Source organism: Neurospora crassa, linkage group III, assembly GCF_000182925.2.
Source record: "Neurospora crassa OR74A linkage group III, whole genome shotgun sequence".
Lineage (NCBI taxonomy): Eukaryota > Fungi > Ascomycota > Sordariomycetes > Sordariales > Sordariaceae > Neurospora > Neurospora crassa.
This window is the reverse complement of record NC_026503.1, coordinates 435,177-457,816: the sequence shown is the minus strand read 5'-3', so window position 1 is coordinate 457,816 and position 22,640 is coordinate 435,177. Positions and strand designations below refer to the sequence as shown.

The following is a 22,640-nucleotide window of genomic DNA, read 5'->3' as shown; positions in this document are numbered from 1 at the left end:
GAACATGGAAGTCTTATTGAATCCTTGCCGTCGAGGCTTTGAAGTTGCGATCGAGCGCATCTAGGGCGAAGAAGGTATTCCAGTGATCGGGGGAAATGCTTGATTGATGACTCCCCTCCGAGAGCGAAGAGAGCGAAAGTCGGGGCAGGCCAAGCTACCTAGAGGGAGATACACACCGCAAGTACACAATCCAATCGGGGTGTACCTTTCGCACGTTACAGGAGTTATAGTGGTATTAGCATCAGACGGACGTACTGTAAGGTAGGCACGTTCATCAGAGACGCCTGGGCTGCAGCCGCGCCGCGATTAGTAAGATAGGATGGCAGGCACTGCATGAATTGACGTTGGCGACAACGCTCCTCTTCTGCAGTCATTTTCCACTCCGCCCCGACCCCTGGATTCCATCCCAACTTTTTCATTTTGCACCTTCATCTCCACCTATTACAGCCTCGCGCCAATAACCCATAACGAGCCGCCCCTCCTATTTATTGTACATGCTATTCAGAACTCGCGACAAAAACCATCACGACCAAACGATGGAGCCCCAAACCTTCAAGTTTCGCGACCCCAGCCGGCTACACAATGGCTCTCTTACCTCTCCGGAGAATTGTTGGTATGGGTGAAGGCAACTCTCGAGGCGCAATAGCTGGTGTATGGAGGTGAGATGACGGCACTTGGGGAATAATCGAATAATGGCTCATCGGTTGCAGTTAAATACCCACCACGGCGACGTCTCAACACTCCACGCACCTCCTCCTTTCAGCTTTTCTCGCAAGATCACCACCCAACCCTACTTCGCAAAGTCTAGGCACTCAACAACCAGACATCGAATTCCATCATGCCTAAACGGCCCAGAACGATGGGCTCAGCCGCGGAGCATGCACCTGACGAGGCGAACGAGGACAGGCGTAAAAGGTTGCGCATGGCGTTAGCCGTGGAGGAGGCCGTGGAGAAAGCGACTGGTCTAATGAATGAGGTCACACGCAAAAGATTTCGCGCCAAGTTACTCGAATATTACAAACAGGAAGCGGCAAAGACGAGGGACAAGGAACAAGGTCAAGATAAGGTATCGCTGGAGTCGGCTACTTTGACGAGGAAGGAGATATCGGAAACCCTCAAAGGGCTGGTTGTCATGTTGAACACGCAGAAGAAGCAAGATCAGTCCGAAACATCGCCAGAGCCTGATGGAGTGTCTGAAGATGTTGACATGACCGAGGAAACGACAGGTGGTGGTGATAGCAACATGGATCAGTACGAGGACGAGGACGACGATGACGAGGACGACGATGACGACGATGACGACGACGACGGCTACTCCGATAGGGACAAGAACGAGAACGAGGAAGCAAATATCCCTGAGGATGAGTGCATATCCTCACCGTGGAGCGTTGGCGATCCCTCAACCCCAAAAGACCTGTTCCTGGAGGATTCGCCGCAAGTGGACTTGATGGGTCCCTTTCTTAACGAGCACAACAACCGCAACCGTGCCGATCGAGCTGTCGACCCCTTCCTCAGAGATCCCATAATCCAGTCGCTCAGAAGCGAAGCCGACTATGAGAACTACCACAAGCGACCGCGCATCAACTTCAACCATTATGGATGGAGGGCATGATGTTCTTTCCCGAGCTGACCGTGAAGCGCCTTAGTAGGTGTGGCCACTAGCCGATCCAACGTCAGTAATTCCACCAAAGCCTGCAATTGACAGGCAGTCGCATCAGCAATCCATATCAGCAGCAGGAGTGTCAACTAGAAACACCATGGATCACCCATCTTGCAGACACGCAAGCAGAAACCATCACACCGCAAAACAGCAAATGGGAAGAATATATCGATGACAACACTGGCATCACAAACATTTTGACAATTGCTTCACAAGCCTCTTTGTCGTGCAATCGGGCACCTTTACCAACATCCTCCTTTGCTGAAACAACTTGGTCACTGCATCCCTTCAAAGTTTTTGGATAGAGGTATATTGCCAGCGACTCCCTTCTCCATCAGCAAAGTCTTCTGGGCCGGCCACTCTTCTGTTCTCAAGTGAAGCTCCTGGAACAACGGTCAAGCCGTCAAAGCACAGGGCAGTCAAGGTCGCGAAACAATGCGGCCTCCAAACCTGGTGTTAAGATGCGAACCTTCAACGCGCTTTTTGTTTCAAGCTTAGGGAGGTTCTGGTGACAGTCCTTCTGGGGTTTTCCCCATTCACTGCCATCAATGGGCCACCACGCTTCTTCGCCCGTCAAAACCCTCGCTCTCAAAATTTGGACAGGAAGCCACCTGCCAGTCTGTGCTTCCATTCCTGCCTCTATGCTGGAGGTACCGCTCGCCATTTTCTACCAGCATTGACTTCGACATTTCGTTAGCCATGTCCACGGAGTTACCAAAGACACCACCGTCATCTCCCAAGCGCCTTGAAGGCGAAGGCGAGTCAACCAGAGCCATCGATGAGGTCATCAACACGCCGGAGGCCCTTAGGAGACTAGCGAAAAGGGTAAAGGGCATTTTGGAGGGGATGAACGGAGAACCCAACGCATTTGAGCATCCTGGCAATCATCCCGGTATCGACAACTGTCGTTCGAACGACAATCTGGATGTCCCAGAAGATGAATCTCTCTTCGACATCTCTGACTTTGGCTGTCACGATCATGTCGAGGAGGCGAAGGAAACTAAGGAGCAAAAGGATGAGGGAATACAGATCAACGACACATCAAGCATCATGAAGGTTGGCGCAAAGCTGGCAGCAACTTTGGAGGGTGGAGAGACTGCGGATGGAACCACCGAACTTCCTGCGAATTTACCCAGGAAAAGCGAACAGCTCCCCTAGGAGACGGAGAATGCGCATCGAAGACCGACTCTTTTGCCTCCCCTTCGCCCTCGTTACACACCTCATCCAACTCGCAGACAAAGACGAACGAGCATCTAGGCTGTCACAATCATATCTACATGGAAAGCAAAATCCACTAGACTTCCCGACGTCGCACACTTGACTGGGGCCGGTATTAACCATCGCCGGAAGAGTTTCCAGAAGACTAGGCACTTGATTGGGCCCGTGGACAGACTGGTCGCTATTCGCCCGTACGTAGGCCAGGGACATGTAGCTAATGAGAGCGAATTCGAGTCTGCGATTGAAATCCATTACCTCATTTTGTCCCTCTTTCTTTGTTTTCTTCGTGATATCTTTGCATCTTTACATGGAGGGCCACAATACGTCAGGAGCATCAGCAACAACGAGGGACACTCGCGCAATGCATGAGGAGTGGATAATCCCATGGCTTGCCCTAGTTTTTAGGTTCAAGTTGGCTTTCCTCCCTTGTGAATGGGCTGTTACTCCAGGGCTGGCTCAGTGGCATCTACAAAACCTGAGGATGGGCCATTCACCCCGTACAGCATAGGTAGCATTCAAAGGAAGCACCTATTTTCTCCTACCACAACTACTTCTTCGAAACACCTCCGAATAAGTCATCTGTCTGCCAACCCCAACAGGCCACATCCATATGTTTGTCGCAACGAGCCATACGTCACGACTTGAACAGAAACTGTCAACATGGCCCATGCAAACTTTGAGTCTCCTTCACCCAAGTCGGCCAGCAGTGTTAGTATCACCAGCCACTTTCCGTTCACGCGTCGGGCTCACGAGACTGTACAGGTCAAGAGAGGTTTGAGTCCAGAAGACCAACAAGACCACAATCCGCCCAAAAGACTACAGAGCACCGGAGCCAACGACAGTGACAACGAGCGAAGTTCTAATGGCGACTATATAAGCGGCGACAAGAAATCACCCACTCCGATCAACGAATATAACTCACCCGAGCCACGACAGCCTTCTGCATCGGCGAAAACACTCCCTGGCTTCGAGGCCAGCCACCATCCGAGGTACAGCGAGAGCAACGTGCCACCCCTAGGACGCATTGGCGATACCATTGTCGACACCATCGAAGGCGACCTGAATGAAATCAGTTCCGAATATCTCGAGCCTACTACAGATGGGCATCATACCTCTTCTACACCTCCAACACAAAGATCCCGGGAATTGACCGTAGAGGACAACAAAAACGCCTCTACCTTGCCCTATGCGGCTTCATTTCCCTCGCCCTTGCTGAGTCAGCTTTAGAATCCTTCTCCCTCTCTATCTCTGCTTCTTATAGAGTTACCTTACTTTTTACCAATACCAATTTTGTTGGCTACCGCTTCCTCCCCACCTCCTGCCTCCAGCAGGGTTAATTTCTCGCCCCCGCCTCCATTAGTTACCTTATTTTATACGTCTATCTCCGAAGATGATTGAGACGAAGAAGATTGGGATGATGAGATGTTCAACCTGTAACCTCCGCGCCCTAGCCCTCGCGGGACCTTGGGTAGAGAGCCGTTCGACGAGGAGAATATTGTACTGCCGCCGCTGCGTCGCGCTAGTAATAGCCGTCGCTAGTGAGCGGTAGTGGCCGTGGCGGTCCTATACTCCGGGGTAACGACGATAACGATGGAGGCGGATTACTAGTGCTATTATTGCTGGTAAGAGTGTGTTGTTGGGTTTGGGTTCAAAGTCGGGCGGGTGGAAGAGGCAAAGGCGGCGGACGTGGAGGAGCCAATTTTATAAGCATTGGAGGTAGATTTGAAACCAAGGAACGGCCACTAGTTTGGTCAGTTATGACTGATGGTATGGCTATACCTAGAAATGTCTATATTTTGAAGAAGTTTCAAGTAAAGAAAGGAAGGGTATTGGGAGATCCTGTGAGCAACGAGCGTTGTTGCGTGCTAAGTGGTATCGAAAGAAAAGAAGAAGTGATATAGATATATCTTTGTTTACGCCTATCCTTCTTGATTGTCGACAATCTGCTTTCAATTCTGGATCGTTCCTGTTACTACGAGTGCACGGACAATTGAGGATGGATCATTCACCCTCGATGTGTGGGCTCGGAACTTCAGGTGAAGGGTCAATCGATTCCAGGTTGAACATTCACCCCGTCCATCATGGCCTTCAAAAGAGGCATAGGTCTTGGCCCACCTTGAATTTTCCTACTCTTACCACAATCACCAACGAAATTGTTCACCGACCACAGCGTCCACAGGCGACAACTGGCATCCTGTACTCCGTCACAACCGAACCATATATACCTTCTACTGTACCTGATTCCTCAACAATGACACATCAGACAATCGAGTTTCCTTCCCCCATAATGGACAGCAGCGTCAGTGTTACAAATTTCCTTCGTCCCTTCAGAAGGCTAACGACATGGAAAAGTCCAAAAGGGGTCTGGAGGACAGAACAGAAAGTCGATCGCCAAAAAGGCTGAAAACCAGCGGAAACAAAAGCTTCAATGACGACAGTGCCGCCGAAGACACCGAAATAGAGGACAACAACGAGCCTACCACTTCCCATCACCAGGCCGAGACACCCTCACCTGAACAAGGCTTCAACACCAACCACATCCAACCCAGCATCGAGGAGGATATCGAAGCCGTCCCACCAACCCCTGAGTACGAAACAGTGGCTTTGTCGATGGACTCAATCGAGCCAATCGACGAGGAGGATACCGGCCTTCCATCTTCCGGCACACCCTCATCTTCTCCCTTCCCTTTGCCTTCTATCTCACTATCGGCATTTCAACCTCACAATGTTTCGTCCGCCACAGCATCACCCATGCAGCACCCTTCTTCCGAATCCAGTGGGGACTCCTCGTCCTTGCCAAGGTCCATCTCGAATTTCTCATCGTACACCTCAATATCCGAGGGAAACTCGGAGGAGGAAGGCTGGGAGGAAGACGAGTGGGATGAAGTAGTCTTTGGCGACGAACCCAGTAGCGACCATGAGGGCGTTGACATGGCCGAAGACGAAAGCGACAGCGATAGCGACAGCAATAGCGACAGTGATAGCGATAGCGATAGCGAGACATCCCTCGAAGCACAATCGCAACAAGGAAACCGGCAAATCTTTGCGTCCAAATACTGCAGCTGGCCCGACTTTAACGCCCCGATTGATGCCGTGGGGCCGCAGACGACCGTCATTTACGAATGTTCGAACGACGAGGACGAGCTCCCCTTTGAAGGGGTACGGTATCCAGGGATGGACATTCTCGCTTTGGAAGGTTACGATCCTGCAGTTAATCGTTGTAGTGACCAGGAGCCCGAAGGATCCTTCATGGACGATGATGAGGATGAGGGAAGCGATGGAGACGATGAAGACAACGACGAATGGGATTTCGAAAGCAACTCCGAGACTGAAGCGGAATGGTGGGGAGGTGGAATGTGGATTGTTTATTGTAATCCATCCTCCTTCGAGCTAGTCTCTTAGGTAGCCTCAATTTCGACCTCCCGTCCCGCCGCTGACGTTGCATCGTCACGGCAAGCTCCAGTTGCTGTGCTCAAGCCCAGCATCTGCCCAGCAAGCCCAGTTTGCGAGCTATGATCTTGATTGGGGAATAGTTGATGGAAAACGGCACGGGAAAGAAGTGATGGAAAGGAAGGCATGTACATGTTGGCGCTGTTGATGACTGGAATAGAGAATGAAATGTGATATAGGTCTGTTGGTCCTTCGATGGTATAGCCTGGGATGTTTTTGTCCCCCTTCTCATTGCGTCAATAATGGCCTTTTGTAGTGTACATATCACGGCTCCCTTGTTCCGGAAGTCTGTTTGCTTCATCCGCCTCAGCTTACTTCAAAGGGAGGTTGTTCATTGTTCACCACCCCACATCTGACTAGGTACAAATTCTTCGAGATGGCGCTGGACTCCTCATGCTTGTCTGCGTGACACTGAAGGTCTGTCGGCAAGGATGGAGCAATCAGTACTCAGAAACCCTCCGTCTAGCTCAGACGAAACCTGGACCACTGCAGTTCGCACAAGCGAAAGCTGGGAAACTGCCGACGAGGGCATGAGTCCAACTGACCATGAGCAAGTAGAACGGACCAGAAGGGATCTTGGGAATGAAGAAAGTGCCCGACCGGCCAAACGTCTGAAGAGTGGCGAAGGAGAAGTTTATGAGGAGACTCGGGAGCGTATGATGGTCACATATCCGCAATTTGTGGATCCTGTCGACGATGTCGACGGCCCCGACGCTCAGCTCGATGATCGCCGCCTCGGTGGGCTATGGGATATTGTCAGAGAGAACGCCATGAAGGACGCCACGGCAAGTCAGGACGAGAACTTCGATGATAGCATGGATGGCTCTAACAGCGACGGTCTAAGTGACAACGAAGAGTGCACCAACTCGAGCCAAAAGTCCAGCCAGCGATCCATGACACTATCACCTCAACGAACATCCAGTACCCCTACCATTCTCCCCAGCATTGAGATCAGTCCTACAGGTACCAATTCAGACAACTCATCGGACTTGGGTACGAACAACGGGGGTACCTCTACAGAACAACCATATAATGACCCGACCGCGGGTATCATCATACCTACCTTTTCTAACAATATCGCAGGGCATTATCCCCGAACGCCATCCCCGCGCCATCAGCTACCTATTTCCCCAGCACCTTACATCTCGCCCATATCCCCTCCCATCTCCCAGTTCGTTACAGCTGTCCCCTCTTTCACTTTTACTCCACAGGCTGCTGCACATATCTCACCTACGTCCCATTTGGGGTCATCTAGAGACACCTGGCCTCCGCCTGATCTCGTACCTTCTGCGTCTCCTCATACCTCTTTCAAAGAAGAAGAAGGAGAAGAAGAAGTTACGGAAGATGACTGGACTTTGGAGAGAGAGGAGGAGGAAGAAGAATGGGAAGGCTTTCCTGATGAGGAGGACGATGACCAAGAGGAAGAGGAGCAGGAGGAAAAGGATGACTTAAAGAAGAAAAGAAAGAGCAAGAAGATAAAAACCAGGAAGAGCATTGTATTTTGGAGGAGGGAGGCATGGAAGAAGGAGAGAAGGAGGGCGATGAAAAGTGAGGAAGAAGAATGGGAGGGATTCTCGGATGAGGAAAGGGAGGGGGATACAGAATTGGAGGAAGGAGACTCGGAGGATGGTGGTGCCTCACCTACACCACTATCATCATCATCATCATCATCACCCGCGCCCCCATTTCACATACGCCGTTTCCTTCGCCGTAACCTCCGCCCACGCCGTTCCACGGATCAGACAGTAACGGAAGAATTTACGTTCGACTAGAGTTGTGGGGATCCAGTTCAAACCTAGATGAGCTTTGCGACCGTGGAGGGTCAAATTGGGATTCAGGTTCTCGAAGTCGGCTTCCATTCACGTGTTTCTATTTGTTCCTCCAAATTCTATAAATATTCCAACCTGGTACTACCTGGCCGTAAAACTTTTCTTCCACAATGTGAACGAACACATGTTGTACACGGCATTTCCAACCGTGCAAATTTCCGCCATCAACTTGCTTTTCACAATCTTGGTTCTTTTACAATCATGGCATCAAGAAGTGAGCCATTCCCTGCGCGCAGTGATGATGATCTGGGAGTTGCCGATGACTTTTTCACCTTCGTTACAGACACCAGGAGGATGCTGGAAGGAACCAGCATTGATAGCCCGGTAAAGAAACGGGCCAAAACGATCTCGAGCCACGAAGTTGATCTCACTCTCAACCACGTAGCCGCTTTCCTCGAAGACACTCGCCGGACAGGGAAACTTTACGTCTGGTACAAAGCGCACCAAAAACTCTACGACTACCTTCAAGCACGCCGCGCTAAAATGCCTGCGCACTCCTCCATCGACAACAAAGTCGACACCCCAGGCCATGAAGTGACCAAACACAACGACTTGGATATCTCAGAGAACGGCGATACTCACCAAAGTCACTTCGAAGTGCTACTGGGCCGTCTCGAAACTGCTTTGGAGAAACTTTACCGCGAAACTCATGACAAGAACCAACAAAACGTGGCGGAAGCTCCTACCTCTAGGACAACAACGGACTCCCCTTTTTCTAATCTTCCAGATCCCCGCGTCCGCACAATCCCCGCTCCGCCTCCCACCGAGTCCTCGCTCAGGAACAAGACCATCGAGAACAGCTCGGCACTCAACGGGAGCGAAGCAGAACCTCCTCGTCGGAGAAAGGCCAGAGGCTACGTCCCGGCGCGCCGATCACGTGGAACTGCCAAGGGCGGTTTCATCAGCTGCACACCTGTACCTTTGACTTCCACCAGCAAGAATACTACATCAGAACCAAAGCCGGAGCCAGAACCGTTGCCTCTTCCCTCACCAAAGTTCATCAATTGCAAACAGTCGAATATCCGACCCAAAGCTGTTCCGGGAACCAAGGCTGAGCGGCTTGCGGAGTACATGAAGTACTGGAAGAGGGCGGGAGGGCTTGATGAGGAAGAGGAGAGTCACGAGAGAAGGGAGAATTGAAGCTGAAGACACGATACAGTCTGAGGAGTTCCAGGTAAACGTCTTGAAGCAGGTCGGTCCGTGATGGAGGCGTGAATGCAGGGCAATCATGTATGGTGAGATTTTTAAGGGAACGTGGCAATTTCAAAGGGATATCAAGTAGGGGCGTGTTCGTTACCGCAGTAAAAAGTTAGAGGGTATTCAGATTTGCAGGGTTCGGGTCGTAGTAAGCATACTGGCTTACTGAACTGCGTAGTGTCCGGTAAATCGCAGTAAAAATAGTTAATTTTCATGCAGGTCGCTGCAACTACCTACAACCACCTGCACTTTCTCTAAATCGTTAATTTGACCAATTAGAGGGCTAGAACCTCCTTAATTCTTAACCGATTTCCTTACTGTACTACGCCTCGATTTTGAGCCGTAATATAGTAAGGACTACAATTGAACTTCAATATCTAGTGTATATACCCTATATTATAGCGCTTTATTATTATTATTAATATATATATATTAGAAAAGTTGGAAGTTAGTTAATTCTAAATGCTATTATACTAATAAATAGTTATTTACTACCTAATTTACTTAAATTAATTTTCTCCTCCAAATCCTTCTATTTTTCTTTATTTATATAGTAATTTTATTAACTTTATCGATTTTCCTAGTTCGGTTAATTTTCTAATTTTAAATATAGTATATAATAATAAGGACGAAGAATATAAGGATTTTTAAATATAAATATAATTTACTACCTTTAGTATTGCTATTGCTCTATATATTTTTATATTGTACGACCTAGTACCGTTGAGTAAAGTCCGACTAATCTATTACTAAACAATCGCCTTATTTCCTATATTAGCGGTAGAATCCTACCTTTAAATACTAAATAACCTTTTCTTTAACGAATTTCGTATATGTAAGGAGACTTTCGATACCCTTTATTTTTAGTTCTATATTTATAGCGGCTTGCGGGAGGGGCGGTATTTTAATAGTAAATATAGGTTTATTATCGCTATTAGCCTACTAATTTAAGGTAAATTAATAAGGACGTTGGGTATTAAATTTCGTTATAGTTCTAATACTATTTACAAATTAATATAGATTTAATATTATTATTAATATTATTATATTAATTGACTTATTATATTATATAGGGCTTTATACTACGTTATAGAATACTTCCTTAAATTAGGAAATACTTTTATTAAATAATTTAATCCCGAAGTTCAACCTCGGATCCGGAGGGATAGTAAATAGTATCCCTATTTCTAGAATTACTTCGGAGTAATAAATAGGAAGTTCTTTACTATACGTATAGAGCTTAACTAGGTATTAGTATAAATTACCCGTAAAAGCTTTACTATTTAGAACGTTTTAGGCGCTATTAATATAAATAAGCGCTTTACTTATTTATACGTAGGTTAGAAAGGCTCTACCTACGATTCTTATATTTTTAATAATACTATTAATTATAATTTTCAAATCCCTAACGATTAGTATTATTTAGGGGATATAGGTTATTTAGGAATAAAGAGGTTACTAGTCCTATATTATAATATTCGATACTATATATTAGAATAAGGTTGCGGAGCTTTCTAAAATAAGGAAGAATTATTTAATAAATACTATAATTCGTTTCGGATTACTACCGAAATTATATAGGGTATTTTAGTTAAAAAGTTCTATATCTATTAGGTAGATTAAAAATATAGTATTTTAAGCTAGAGGAATATTATTCTAACTACTATTAGCTTATATAACTTTATATTTCAGTATAAGGATATATAGCCCGAATTTAAAAAAATTCGGAAAGTAATTCGGAGGTTAATTATTATCGCTACCCTAAATAAAGAAGAAGGTTAGCTAAATAATTTTAATACGGATAATTTAGTTATAAGAGAGGCTAATGAAATGTACCGACTTCGTAATAAAATTATAAAGTATTTATAAGTAAATTGGGTAATAAAGTATTAATTAAGGTAGGACTAAATTAATACAGTTCACTTCTACTTTCTTCTTTCTTTCTTTTTTCTTCCTATAGTTAAATAAAAAACGTACTATCTACCTACCTCTACTTATAATATATCTTATTTACCCGTAGGTAGTAGGTTAGAGGATATAATATTAATTTACCTTTCTATTAGGTTAAGGTCTTACTTTAGATTAATAATTATACTAACTATAGGGAGAAGAAAAGAAAAAGGGAAAAAAAGATAGAAGGGGAATTTTTAGGTTTGTAGTATATAGTATTATACTTATCTACCCGCCTCAGCTCGGATTATTACCTATTTACCCGTAGGTAGTGGAATTAATATAGTATTAGCACCTTCCAACGGTTTAGGACTTATATACGACTTATAGTTTAAAGGTATAACCTAGGGGGTAGAGGAGGGGGGAAGTAATTAGGAGGGTAGAAATAGATAATTAATAATAAATTTACTTTAATAATATAAAACTATATTCCTTTAAATCACTATACTAAGCGTGCGGTTTAATAGCCGGCTCGGTTTTCTATTTAATAGTTAGGCGTTCGCACGGGGTAACCTTCTTGGCTAGTACTTCGTTAGGATTCCTTCTTCGCTATTATTTCGTCCGTTGAAATTTATTGCCTATAGTAGTATTTATATTCTTTAAATTAATAATTAATTTTTCAACGATAATAATCTATATAATTAAAGAGATAATAAAGCTTGAGAGGTTTATTAAGAATTTACAGTACTTATAGCCCGATTGTTGGTAGTAATATTTATTGCATATTAGTTTCTTAATAATAATAATTTATATAATTAAAGAAATAATAAAGCTTAAGAGGTTTATTAGGAACTTATAGTACCTATAGCCCGAATTTTAATAATAATATTTATTATATATTCTTAGAGAGTAGATATTAATTAGCTTATTAGTTTAATTCTTAGGCTATTAGACTAATTTAAGTATTATTAGCGGTATTAATTTAATTCTTAGGCTCGGTTGGTTATTATAGCTTAAGTATTATTAATAGTATTAATTTAGTTCTTAGGTTCTTAAACTCGGTTGGTTATCGTAGTTTGGGTATTATTGGCGGTATTAGTTTAGTTCTTAAGTTCTTAGGCTTGGTTGGTTATTATAGTTTGGGTATTTATCACGGGGCGCGAGTAAGCACTAAACTAAGACTTTGATTGTTGTACGAGGAATAGGAAGAGAATCCTGTGCGCGCACGAGAACTATGTAGGGCACGCTGTGGACCCGAGTATACGGGCCACAGTACGTATACACGTGACTGCTGTACTATACTTAGATAATTGTAAGCTGGCTATATTATTGTAATATAGTACCTATCTATATATAGGAATATAGTAGTAATATTTATAATACTACCCCCTTCTAAAATAAAGTTCCCTTCGAAGAAATCCATTATTATCAATAAAGTAGGCCTTCCTAATCCTTCCTATAGCTGCGCCTAATTAAGTACCAGTAAAACTTTTACTAAAATAGGAAGCTGCTTAGTGCCCGCCGGTGCCCCAATTCCCGCTTAAGGGTAAAATACTAGCTAAAATATTATTAAATCCGACTCTTTTACTATAAGAGTTATTATTACCTTTAATAATCTATTTGTAAGCTAGAAATTAGTCTAATTATTATATATAGAGAACCTTAACGATTTTTACTATTATTAACCCTATTGGGGGTGCTATAAGGACGCCTATAGTATAGCGGTTTGCGTAGGACGCCCGTAGCCGCTATTAGTATAAGTATTAGAGAGTTCGCGCATTTAATTCCCTACTGTAACTTATTTTTTCTTTAAATATTTAATTATTATACTATTAATTTATAAAAATTTTTAAACTTTTCTTATTTTCTAATTTAGTATTAATTATATAGGGCTACTCTAGGGAATAGGAGATATAAAACCGCCGTAAAACGTACTATCTCTCAGTACCGTTAATAATTATTTTATAAAAGGGTATATTATAAAGTATTCGATTAGGGTGTACGGAATAAATCGAACTAAATTCTTTTCTTTTTATTCAATTCTCCGCTTACTTTTTATTTAATTTTAAATTCCTTCTAATTTACTTATCAATTTACTTATCCGTAGGCTATATTAGTACCGGTAATAGGAGCTTTAGTTATAATTATAATTCGTTAGGGTTGGAAAGGTCTTTAGATTTCTATTACGCTTTGAATCTTTTTTTAAAAATTGGGTAAGGGAGACCTAGCTTAGGGCAATTATTATATAGTTCCTAAACCAATTCATTATAGCCGTCCAAGTTCGTTACTAATTACTAATTAGGTAGGTAATAAATCTATTTAATTTAGTAATACTAATTACTTCCGATTTTTTAGTAATTTAAGAAAGCCTTAAATTCTTAACGTTTCTCTTCTATAAAATCGTTAATTCTAGTAATTATTATACCGTTATTTACCTTAACGTCCGTAACTAAATTTGATTATCCTAGTAGCCCCTCTATATAAAATTTAACTCTAAATATATTAATTACGTATATAACCTTTATATTCGTTAATAAAGATAGTTCTAAAGAATGTAAATTTACTTTTATTACCCGAAAGGGGCCCTCGAATTTTAGTAATAATTTTACCATTAGCCGGCCTATAACGTAGTTTTTTATATTTAATATAATTATATCACTTAATTTATATTTAAGGGTATTTATCTTTTTTATATTAGCTGCCGCTTTATACCGGTCTTAAGCCTACTATAATAATATAATTAGCCTATTCTATACCACCTTAAAACACTCTACAACTTTATTTATTTTAAATATTTACTACTATTACTTTAGTAATATATTTGGTAGTAGGGGTCTTAAAGGTTCGGTTCCTATTTGGGGGTAAAACCCGTAGTTAGCGAAAAATAGTAAGACTTCTATAGTTATTAATTGAAGGTTATTACTTTAAAATTTAGTTAATACTAGTTAGTTAATTTAATTATTTTAGGTCTAATTAATAAATATCTAAAAGTATTATTCTATTTCTATATTAATCCTTTCTATTTAATTATTCGTCTCTTTATAATATAACGTAGAGAGTTTTAATTTAATTTCTAATTTATTTGAAAGTTATTATTAAAATACAGATACAAATTATATTCCCCTATTTAATATAATAGTATTTAGTAAACTATATAGGGTATAAATACAATCGATAAATTTTTCTACTAGTTCCTCAATCAATAAGCCTTTATAGGGGATAAAATACTTTATTTTAATCAACCTATCTACTATTATTATTATATATTAGTAGGCTACTCCCTTCCTATTTTTTATTAATTTGGGTAGTAGTGTAACGTAATTTACAGAAATATTTTACTACAGAATATAGGGTAATAGTAATAGTTTTAAAAAACCTATTAGCGCTAATTGTAATAGTTTGGTCTTTAAGTACGAGAGGCAGCCTTTATAGTAAACATTAATTACTATAGTTAAGCCCGGCTACTAATATATACGATTTATTAGATTGAGCGTTTTATCCCTCCTTAGATAGCTATTAAATATTAAGGTGTAGGTCCTATAAATTAGTTCTAATTAGGTTTTATTATTATTTAGGGGTATTACAATTCGATCCTTAAATATTGCTTTATTATTAACAAGGTAGTATTCTACGAAGGGGATGCGTAGGACTTTCTTTAGGTACTTCGGTTATTATTTATTTTCTTTAATAATTACTATGATGTTTACTATTATTATCGAATTACTATAAGATTTTAATATTAGATTATTAGTATAAATTATTGAATTAGCTTTATTATTCCCTTCTTCGCCCCTTTCTTCGCCCTTAAATATATAAATAACGAGTAATTCCCTTGTATCTAATATAATATTAATATAGAATCCGTCTTCTTCATTAAATAATTTATTAAAACGATTAGGGTCGATTAATAATTTTTCCTTAGTTTATAGTTTATTATCTAAAGTATCCTTAGGGATATGTTCCGGCTTTTTACTTAATACGTCTAACTTTATATTAATAGAATTAGGCCGGTATTTAATTATAAAATTAAATTGTAAAAGGAATTCTAATTAGTATATATACCTAGGCGTAAACTTCTTTATAGTATTAAACGTCTTTAAATTCTTATAATCCGTAATGATTTTAAAGGGTTAAGTTGTACCCTTAAATTTTAGTTACTATTCTTTTAGTATTTTTACTATTGTAAGGAATTCCTTATTATAGATATTATAATTATATTCGACTATTAAATATTTAATTGAAAAGTAGGCGATTGGATAGAGTTGGCTATCGTTATATATTTGAGATAGGGTTCCCCTAGACAATTAGTTAAACGTATTGATTTTTACTATTATAGGCTTCTCCTAATTATAAATTTTAAGGATTGGAACTATTGTAAATGCCTCTTTTAGCAATTGGAATACCGCTTCGTACTTATTTTCCTACTGTTAGTCTGCGCTTTTCTTTGTAAGTTTATATAGTAGTTTTATTATAGAAGAGAATTAGATTATAAATTGCCTATAGAAGTTAGTGAAATTTAGAAATTATTATAGTTAGTACTTTAAGGTTAGCGCTTCTTAGTAAGTAATAGTTTCTACTTTATTTAGATTTATTTCGATATTATTAGGGGTAATAATAAGCTTAAAGTATTTCGTTCGTTAAATATAAAATTCGTATTTATTAATATTAATTTATAGACCCGTATTTATTAATTATTAAAATACCTCCTTAATATATTTAATATACTCCTCGTACGTTTTAGAGAAGATTAAGACGTTATCGAAGTATACTATAATATATATATTTAAAATATTATATAAAATATTATTAATAAAGTTTTAGAAAGAGGCTAGTACCTTTAATAACCCGAAGGGGTATATTAGTAATTTATATAATCCGAATTGTATAATAAAGGCCGTTAATTATTTATAGCCTTTTGTTATACGTAGTTTATTAAATATTATAATAATATTTACCTTTGTAAATTATTTCACTTTATAAATAACGTCTAAGGTCTCTCTAATTAATAGTAAGGGGTAGCGATTCTTTAAAGAAATATTATTAATACTCCGGTAATTAATATAAATCTTTATACTATTATTTGGTTTCTATATTAATAGTATTGGGGAGGCTACGTTGGATGTGGAGGGTCGTATAAATCCTTTGGCGAAGTTATTATTAAACTACTATTTAATAACTTTGAATTCTTGCGGCAATATCGGTCTCGCCTTTAAATATAATAGTTTATTACCCGGGATTAGTTTAATTTTGTAGTTATATAAACGGTGTTTTAGTAGTACCTCCGTATTTATAGGGTTGGTTATTTTAAATAGGTCTTTATATTTATTAGGGAAGTGTTTTTTAACTTCCTTAGGGGTATATTTTAGTTTTATAGACTTATTTATAAACTTTTGTATATCCTTTTCTATAATACTACAAATCCGGTTAATTTCCGTTAGTAGTACAAATTTTTACTTAAACGGCATTAGTTCTTACTCTTTTAAATTATATATTCGATTAACGAAGGTACGAACGGTTTTCTTTAATTTAAAGGCTATAGTAGAGAATTAATTTTCCGCCGCTTCGGTTTTATAAACGTTAATAAGATTATAAACCTTAGGGTCTTCGAAATACTTTTTATATAATTCCCCTCTACCTTATATAATATCCCTCTAAGTATCTTCGAATAACGTTAGTATAACTACGTACGTTTTATCTTTTTAAAGCTCTTCTAATTCTACTTAAGTAATTGAATTAATACATACATTCTTCAATTGTATTATTATTATAAAGGTTTCTACGTTAATTAATTGGAAATTTATTGTATTAAGAGGGTTTATTTCTAAGTTTATTAGCTCGAAGCGGTATAGATATACGTACTTAATCCGTTCTGGCTTTATTATTATTTATATTCTACGACCGCCTTTAATTTCTATTATTATTCTAAATTTATTTAGTTTCCTATTAAGGCCGAAAGGTTCTTTAAATTCCTTAACCGTTATTAGCTACGAGGGAGCTTCTATTATTATAGTTTGGCTCCCCTTTAGCGCTTTTGTAGGATATATAAATATTTAGTCTATTACTACTTAATTTACTAATTAAGGTTTTTTAGAATTAATAATTACTCTTCGCTTTACTACCTTAATTATCCTTTATTCGTTTGAGAGCGAATTTAGCATTATATTTAGAATTAAGGATATTAGTATTATTAATACTTTAATAATTTTAACCTTATTAATATAATTTCCTATATAATTTTTATTCTATATAACTTTATTAATTACTTAGTTAACTTTTAGGTTATGGAATTATAATTATAACTATCTTAGAATTATAGGGTATTCGTAGGCCAATTCTATTACAAAAAGCTTAATTGTCTCTTTGTAGCAGCCGATTTGTATGGTCGTTTCTATATAATATTTAACCTATTCTTTAAACCTTCTATTTATTAAATATAGGGGTTTTATTTTATTAAGTTAATATAATTTAAAGTATACTTTTTCTACGAACGTTCTATTAATAAAAGTTTTCCTTATATAGTTAGAATTAATTAATAATACGCAATTAATTTTATTATTGCATTAGGGGTATTAAAGATAGGTGGATAAGAGGGTAGTATTTTATTTATAAATATTTAAACTTTCTATAGATAAAGGTTCGCTTTTCTAGTAAGTAAAAGCCTATTAAATACTTATATTCTCGATAGTACTATTTGTAATTTCCTCTTTCTTAATTCTTTAGTCCCCTTTAGGCCTCCGGATGCATTTTAATCCGAAGGCTTACTATTTCCCTATTATTAGGCGGTAATAATTTCGGGAACCGTTATCTCAGCTATATCCTTCAAGGGCGCGGGGTTTATTATAATTCTAACGTTCTATTTATTAGATCCCCTATTTTGGGTCCCGTTACTCTTATTACTATTAGTATTAGAATTACTATTATTAATAACTTTAAATTTACTACTATAATTAATTTAGTTACAGTATTTATAAGCTTAATAGCCGGGTTTACTATACTTAATATACTATTTAGCCACGAAGCAGGCTTAGACAACTTCCGGGTTAATTTTATTTATTTTAATCCGGTCGATTTTTATTACTTCGGAGTCCTTTTATTTATTATTACTACTATTACCGTTACCGCCGCCGTTATTACCGCTACTATTAGCCTAACCGCTATTATTGCAGAAAGTAGTATTATTAAGAGATTTAGATAAATTACAATATAATTTTACCTAACCCTTCTAATTATTACAATTAAGGGTATTATATTAATAGGATATTATAGTACAGAGGTCCCTATTAATTTTATCCTTCAATATACGAACCTTCGTAGTTATATTATAATTGCACCTATCCGTTAATATAGTAAATTACGCTTCAAAGTCGGTAAAATTAGTAAATTTATTATTAGCGCCCGTACTTTACTTTAATTAGGCTATAGCTTTTTTAAAGATAATAATAATATTACCTTATTAAAAGTAGGAGGTTAAGTAGTTTAAAAATCCCTATCCAATAGATTAATCCTAAATAACTGAATAATAAAGGTTATCTAGGATCTTTCTTATATTAGTAGCAATAGTAATTCTAATTTCGCCGTTTAAATAACCTATTATATATAAGAGTTTAGTCTTCTTATTTATAAAATTATAACTATCGACTTCCTAACGGATACAAATAGTTATTAATTAGGCGATAAATTAATTATAGCGTTTAAATATATCCTTTTCTTTATTAGTAAATTACTTAGGGTCTTTAGTTAGATTACAACGTTAGGTATAAATATCGATTATTAGTGCGGAGATAAAGTAATAATTACTTAGGCCTATAAAATAGCCGCCGAGGCCGTTACCTCCGTTTAGACCGCTAGGACTATTAGAATTAAATCCTCCGCTAAAGTTTTTAGATTTATTAAAACCTCCACTAAAACCTCTAAATCTACTAAATCCTCCGCCTATTTTAGGCTTTTAACCAGTAAGTTCGCCGGCTCCTCCTATACTACTAACGCCGAACCTACTAATACTAGTACCGTTAATAGTAGTTCTATCCCTACTATTATTATTAGTACAGCTAATACTTTTTCTTTTAGAAACCTCCTTTTAGGCATTTTATATATCCGATTTATTACTATTATTTATACGTATAAAGAATTTAGAATTCTTAATAATTACTTCTATTGGTTTGGTTACGCCGAATTAAGCCTCGATTTAAGTATTTTTAAACCTTTATTTAATATAATTAAATTCTTTGCGAAGGATTTTGGCCCGGTTAATTTCGGCGAGGGCTTCTTTATAATTAATATTTATCTTTTTAAAGGTATCGTTTTAAAATTAGGATATAATTAGTAAGTCGGTATATTACTATTCCGCTATTACAATATTACACTCCTTTTAACTAATAATAGTACGTAGGGAATCGTTGTTTGACTATAGAGAGGCGATATTCTTTTATAGGACTATATTTTTTTTAATAATACTATTATACTTCTATTACTATTAATTAATTTGAATTACTTATTAGACTTTAAATACTTCGAATATAGTAATTCGGGTCTTAAAACCTTTAACTTCCTTCTTAAAAGCGGCTACTAACTTATCTTTTACTTCAATAATAGTATTAACTTCGTTATTAAGGTCCTTAAATTTAACATTAAAGTAATAAAATAATTTTATAATTTTAAGAGAGGCCCTAGCCTTTTCGGCGAAATTTTTAGGGATTAAAAGGCTAGTTACTTCCTCTTTATAAATATACTAGAATAGGTCGAAGCTTTTTAATAGTACAAGGAATACCTTACGTAGGTCAATTTAATCCTACTAGGATTATTATTAATTACCGGAACTAAATATCTTATTATAATTTTTACCAATAATAAATAAAAATAAATATCAATAATCGCGTTTATAATTCTAAAATTATTATAATACTTAATTAAAATTCTCGCTTTATATCGATCGGTATCGAATACACTTTAATTAATTACTAGCGACTACTCTAATCGGCCAAACATAATCTTATAAAGACTAAATTACTATAATAGTCTCTTATTACCTTTATTCTTTCTAAAATTACTTATTGTACGTTAATACGATAGTTAAGCACAACAAAATATTACGGGGCGCGAGCAAGCACTAAGCTAAGACTTTAATTATTGTACAAGGAATAGGAAGAGAATCCTATGCGCGTACAAGAACTATATAGGGCACGCTGTGGACCCGAGTATACGGGCTACAGTACGTGTGTACGTGACTGCTGTATTGCACTTAGATAGTTGCAAGCTGGCTGCACCACTGCAGTACAGCACCCATCTATATACAGGAACATAGCAGTAATGCCTGTAATAGTATTATTAGCAGTATTAGTTTAATTCTTAAATTATTAGGCTGGTTTAGGTATTGTAATTTGGGTATTATTAGCGGTATTAGTTTGGTTTTTAAGCTCGGTTGGTTATTGTAGCTTGGGGTTATTAGCGGTATTATTTTATTTGTTAACTTCTTATTATTTTTAATAACTTTTAACTTCTATATAAAGGTTATCCGTAAAATCCTAATAGTATTAAGCAATAGAACCGTTTATAAAGTCTTAATAGTATTAAATAATAGAATATAATCCCTTGGGGGAATAGGGCGAGAGTTGGATTTAGAAAATCAAATTAAAAATTATTATTCTTCTTATTATTATTAATAGTAAGTTTAAATAGTAAAATAAGTAAATAAAATAGAAGGAATAGGACGAAAATAGAATAAAAAAGAATAGAAAAAAGAAGGAGAATAGGACGAAAAATGAAGGAAAATGAATAAAAATATAGATAGGAGTAGGAGGTAGGAATAAGAAATAAAATATTATCGGGGAATAGAGATAGGAATAGGGGATAGGAATATAGGTAAAAATAAAGAATAGGAATAAGGAATAGGGAAGGGAATAAAAAAAAGAATAGGGAAGGGAATAGGGAAGGGGGATAATAATAGGGATAATAATAAGGATAATAATAGTAGTAGTAATAATAATACTAAATTCGCTTTAATTAGTAATTAAGTTATTAATAGATAATTAGCCCCTAATACTTAAATTTTAAATTGCTTTATAGCCTTCTAATACTATTTTATTAGTTTTAGTAGGGCTTAAGCTATTAACCTTCTTTTATACCGAAAGGAATTAATTTAATCCTACTATAGTACGTAAGGAATTAATCTAATCTTGCTGTAGTATATAAGGAATTAATTTAATTCTATTATAATATACGGCCTAGGATTCTACTTAGTAGAATCTAATAGGTATTTAGTTGGCCTTCTTTTTAGCCGGTATTTCGTTAAATTTTTAACCCCGAATTATATTTAATTCTACTACTATTAGTAATAAGTAGGCAAGGGGATATTTCGTATAATTGGCGAAGCGTAAAGGATGGAACGAAGTAAATATTATAATAGGAAAAGTACGGTCGATTTTCTATATTACTAATTATTAATATATTATTAATAAAAATAATACTTATTAATAGTACGGTTCTCGGTTTAAATATTGTCTTACGGGTTATTAGATTAATATTAGCGAAGTACTAATTATACTATTAACCGGTTCGTTAATAGGAGGAGTAATAGTAATTATTACTAATGCGGCCTTCTATTTAGCCGTTATACGCGGCTTACGTATAAAAGTAGGCTTTTTATTAATCTTTAGATTAATATTAGATATATTTGAATCGGTATTAAATATAGTTAGGGATAGGGTTATTATAATTTAGGGTCCGTTATACGCGGTTTGCGTATAGAAACAAGCTTCTTATTAATCTTTAGATTAGTATTAAATATAATTAGGAATAAGGTTATTATAGTTTAGAATCTGTAATGTACGGTTTACGTATAGAAGTAAATTTTTTATTAATTTTTAAATTAGTATTAAATATAATTAAAAATAAGGTTATTATAATTTGGGGTAGGATTATTATAATTAGGGTAGGATTAGTTATAGTTTATAGTAGCGTTATTTGTATTTGGGGTAGTATTAATTATAATTTATAATAGTAATATTATTATTATTTTAAATATTCTATTATTATTTTAAGTATTCTTACTATTATTTAATTGGTATTAGTAGTACCGAAGGGTATGAGGGTAGTTAAAGATTAGTTTTTAAATAGAAATTGGAAAGTAAAATTGGATATTATTAACTCTATAATTATTATTTTCGAAGAATTTAGAATTAAATTTTCCGTTTAAATAAAATAAGAAAGTTATTCGAAATTAGTAGGAAATTTATTAAATTATTAAAAGAAATTAATAAAATTATAGGAAGAAGTTCGCTAAAAGTTAAATAGAAAGCCTATTATCTTTTAGTAATAGGTTAGTAGGGGAATAGAATTAAGAAGAAGAATAGGGATAGGAACTAGAAAGGGAACTAGAAAAGGAATTAGAAAGGGAAAGG

General features: G+C 37.2%; 5 protein-coding genes across 5 annotated transcripts; all 5 read left to right on the top strand.

The window, feature by feature from the left end:
- Positions 1-838: 838 nt before the first annotated feature.
- On the top strand, positions 839-1,612 carry NCU05677 (hypothetical protein; the record flags this gene model as incomplete). The annotated part of the gene is made up of 1 exon (XM_957698.1): positions 839-1,612. The coding sequence occupies one exon, from the start codon at positions 839-841 to the stop codon at positions 1,610-1,612; it is 774 nt and encodes a 257-aa protein (XP_962791.1).
- A 747-nt stretch (positions 1,613-2,359) lies between these two features.
- NCU05676 (hypothetical protein) lies at positions 2,360-2,818 on the top strand (the record flags this gene model as incomplete). Its single annotated transcript, XM_957697.1, has 1 exon — positions 2,360-2,818. The coding sequence occupies one exon, from the start codon at positions 2,360-2,362 to the stop codon at positions 2,816-2,818; it is 459 nt and encodes a 152-aa protein (XP_962790.1).
- A 720-nt stretch (positions 2,819-3,538) lies between these two features.
- NCU05675 (hypothetical protein) lies at positions 3,539-4,105 on the top strand (the record flags this gene model as incomplete). Its single annotated transcript, XM_957696.1, has 2 exons — positions 3,539-3,586; positions 3,641-4,105. 2 exons carry the CDS (start codon positions 3,539-3,541, stop codon positions 4,103-4,105), a joined length of 513 nt encoding a protein of 170 aa, XP_962789.1.
- A 1,116-nt stretch (positions 4,106-5,221) lies between these two features.
- NCU05674 (hypothetical protein) lies at positions 5,222-8,100 on the top strand (the record flags this gene model as incomplete). Its single annotated transcript, XM_957695.1, has 3 exons — positions 5,222-6,227; positions 6,689-7,321; positions 7,412-8,100. The coding sequence occupies 3 exons, from the start codon at positions 5,222-5,224 to the stop codon at positions 8,098-8,100; spliced, it is 2,328 nt and encodes a 775-aa protein (XP_962788.1).
- Positions 8,101-8,358: 258 nt separating this feature from the next.
- Positions 8,359-9,297, top strand: NCU05673 (hypothetical protein; the record flags this gene model as incomplete). The annotated part of the gene is made up of 1 exon (XM_957694.1): positions 8,359-9,297. One exon carries the CDS (start codon positions 8,359-8,361, stop codon positions 9,295-9,297), a length of 939 nt encoding a protein of 312 aa, XP_962787.1.
- Between the last annotated feature and the right edge of the window lie 13,343 nt (positions 9,298-22,640).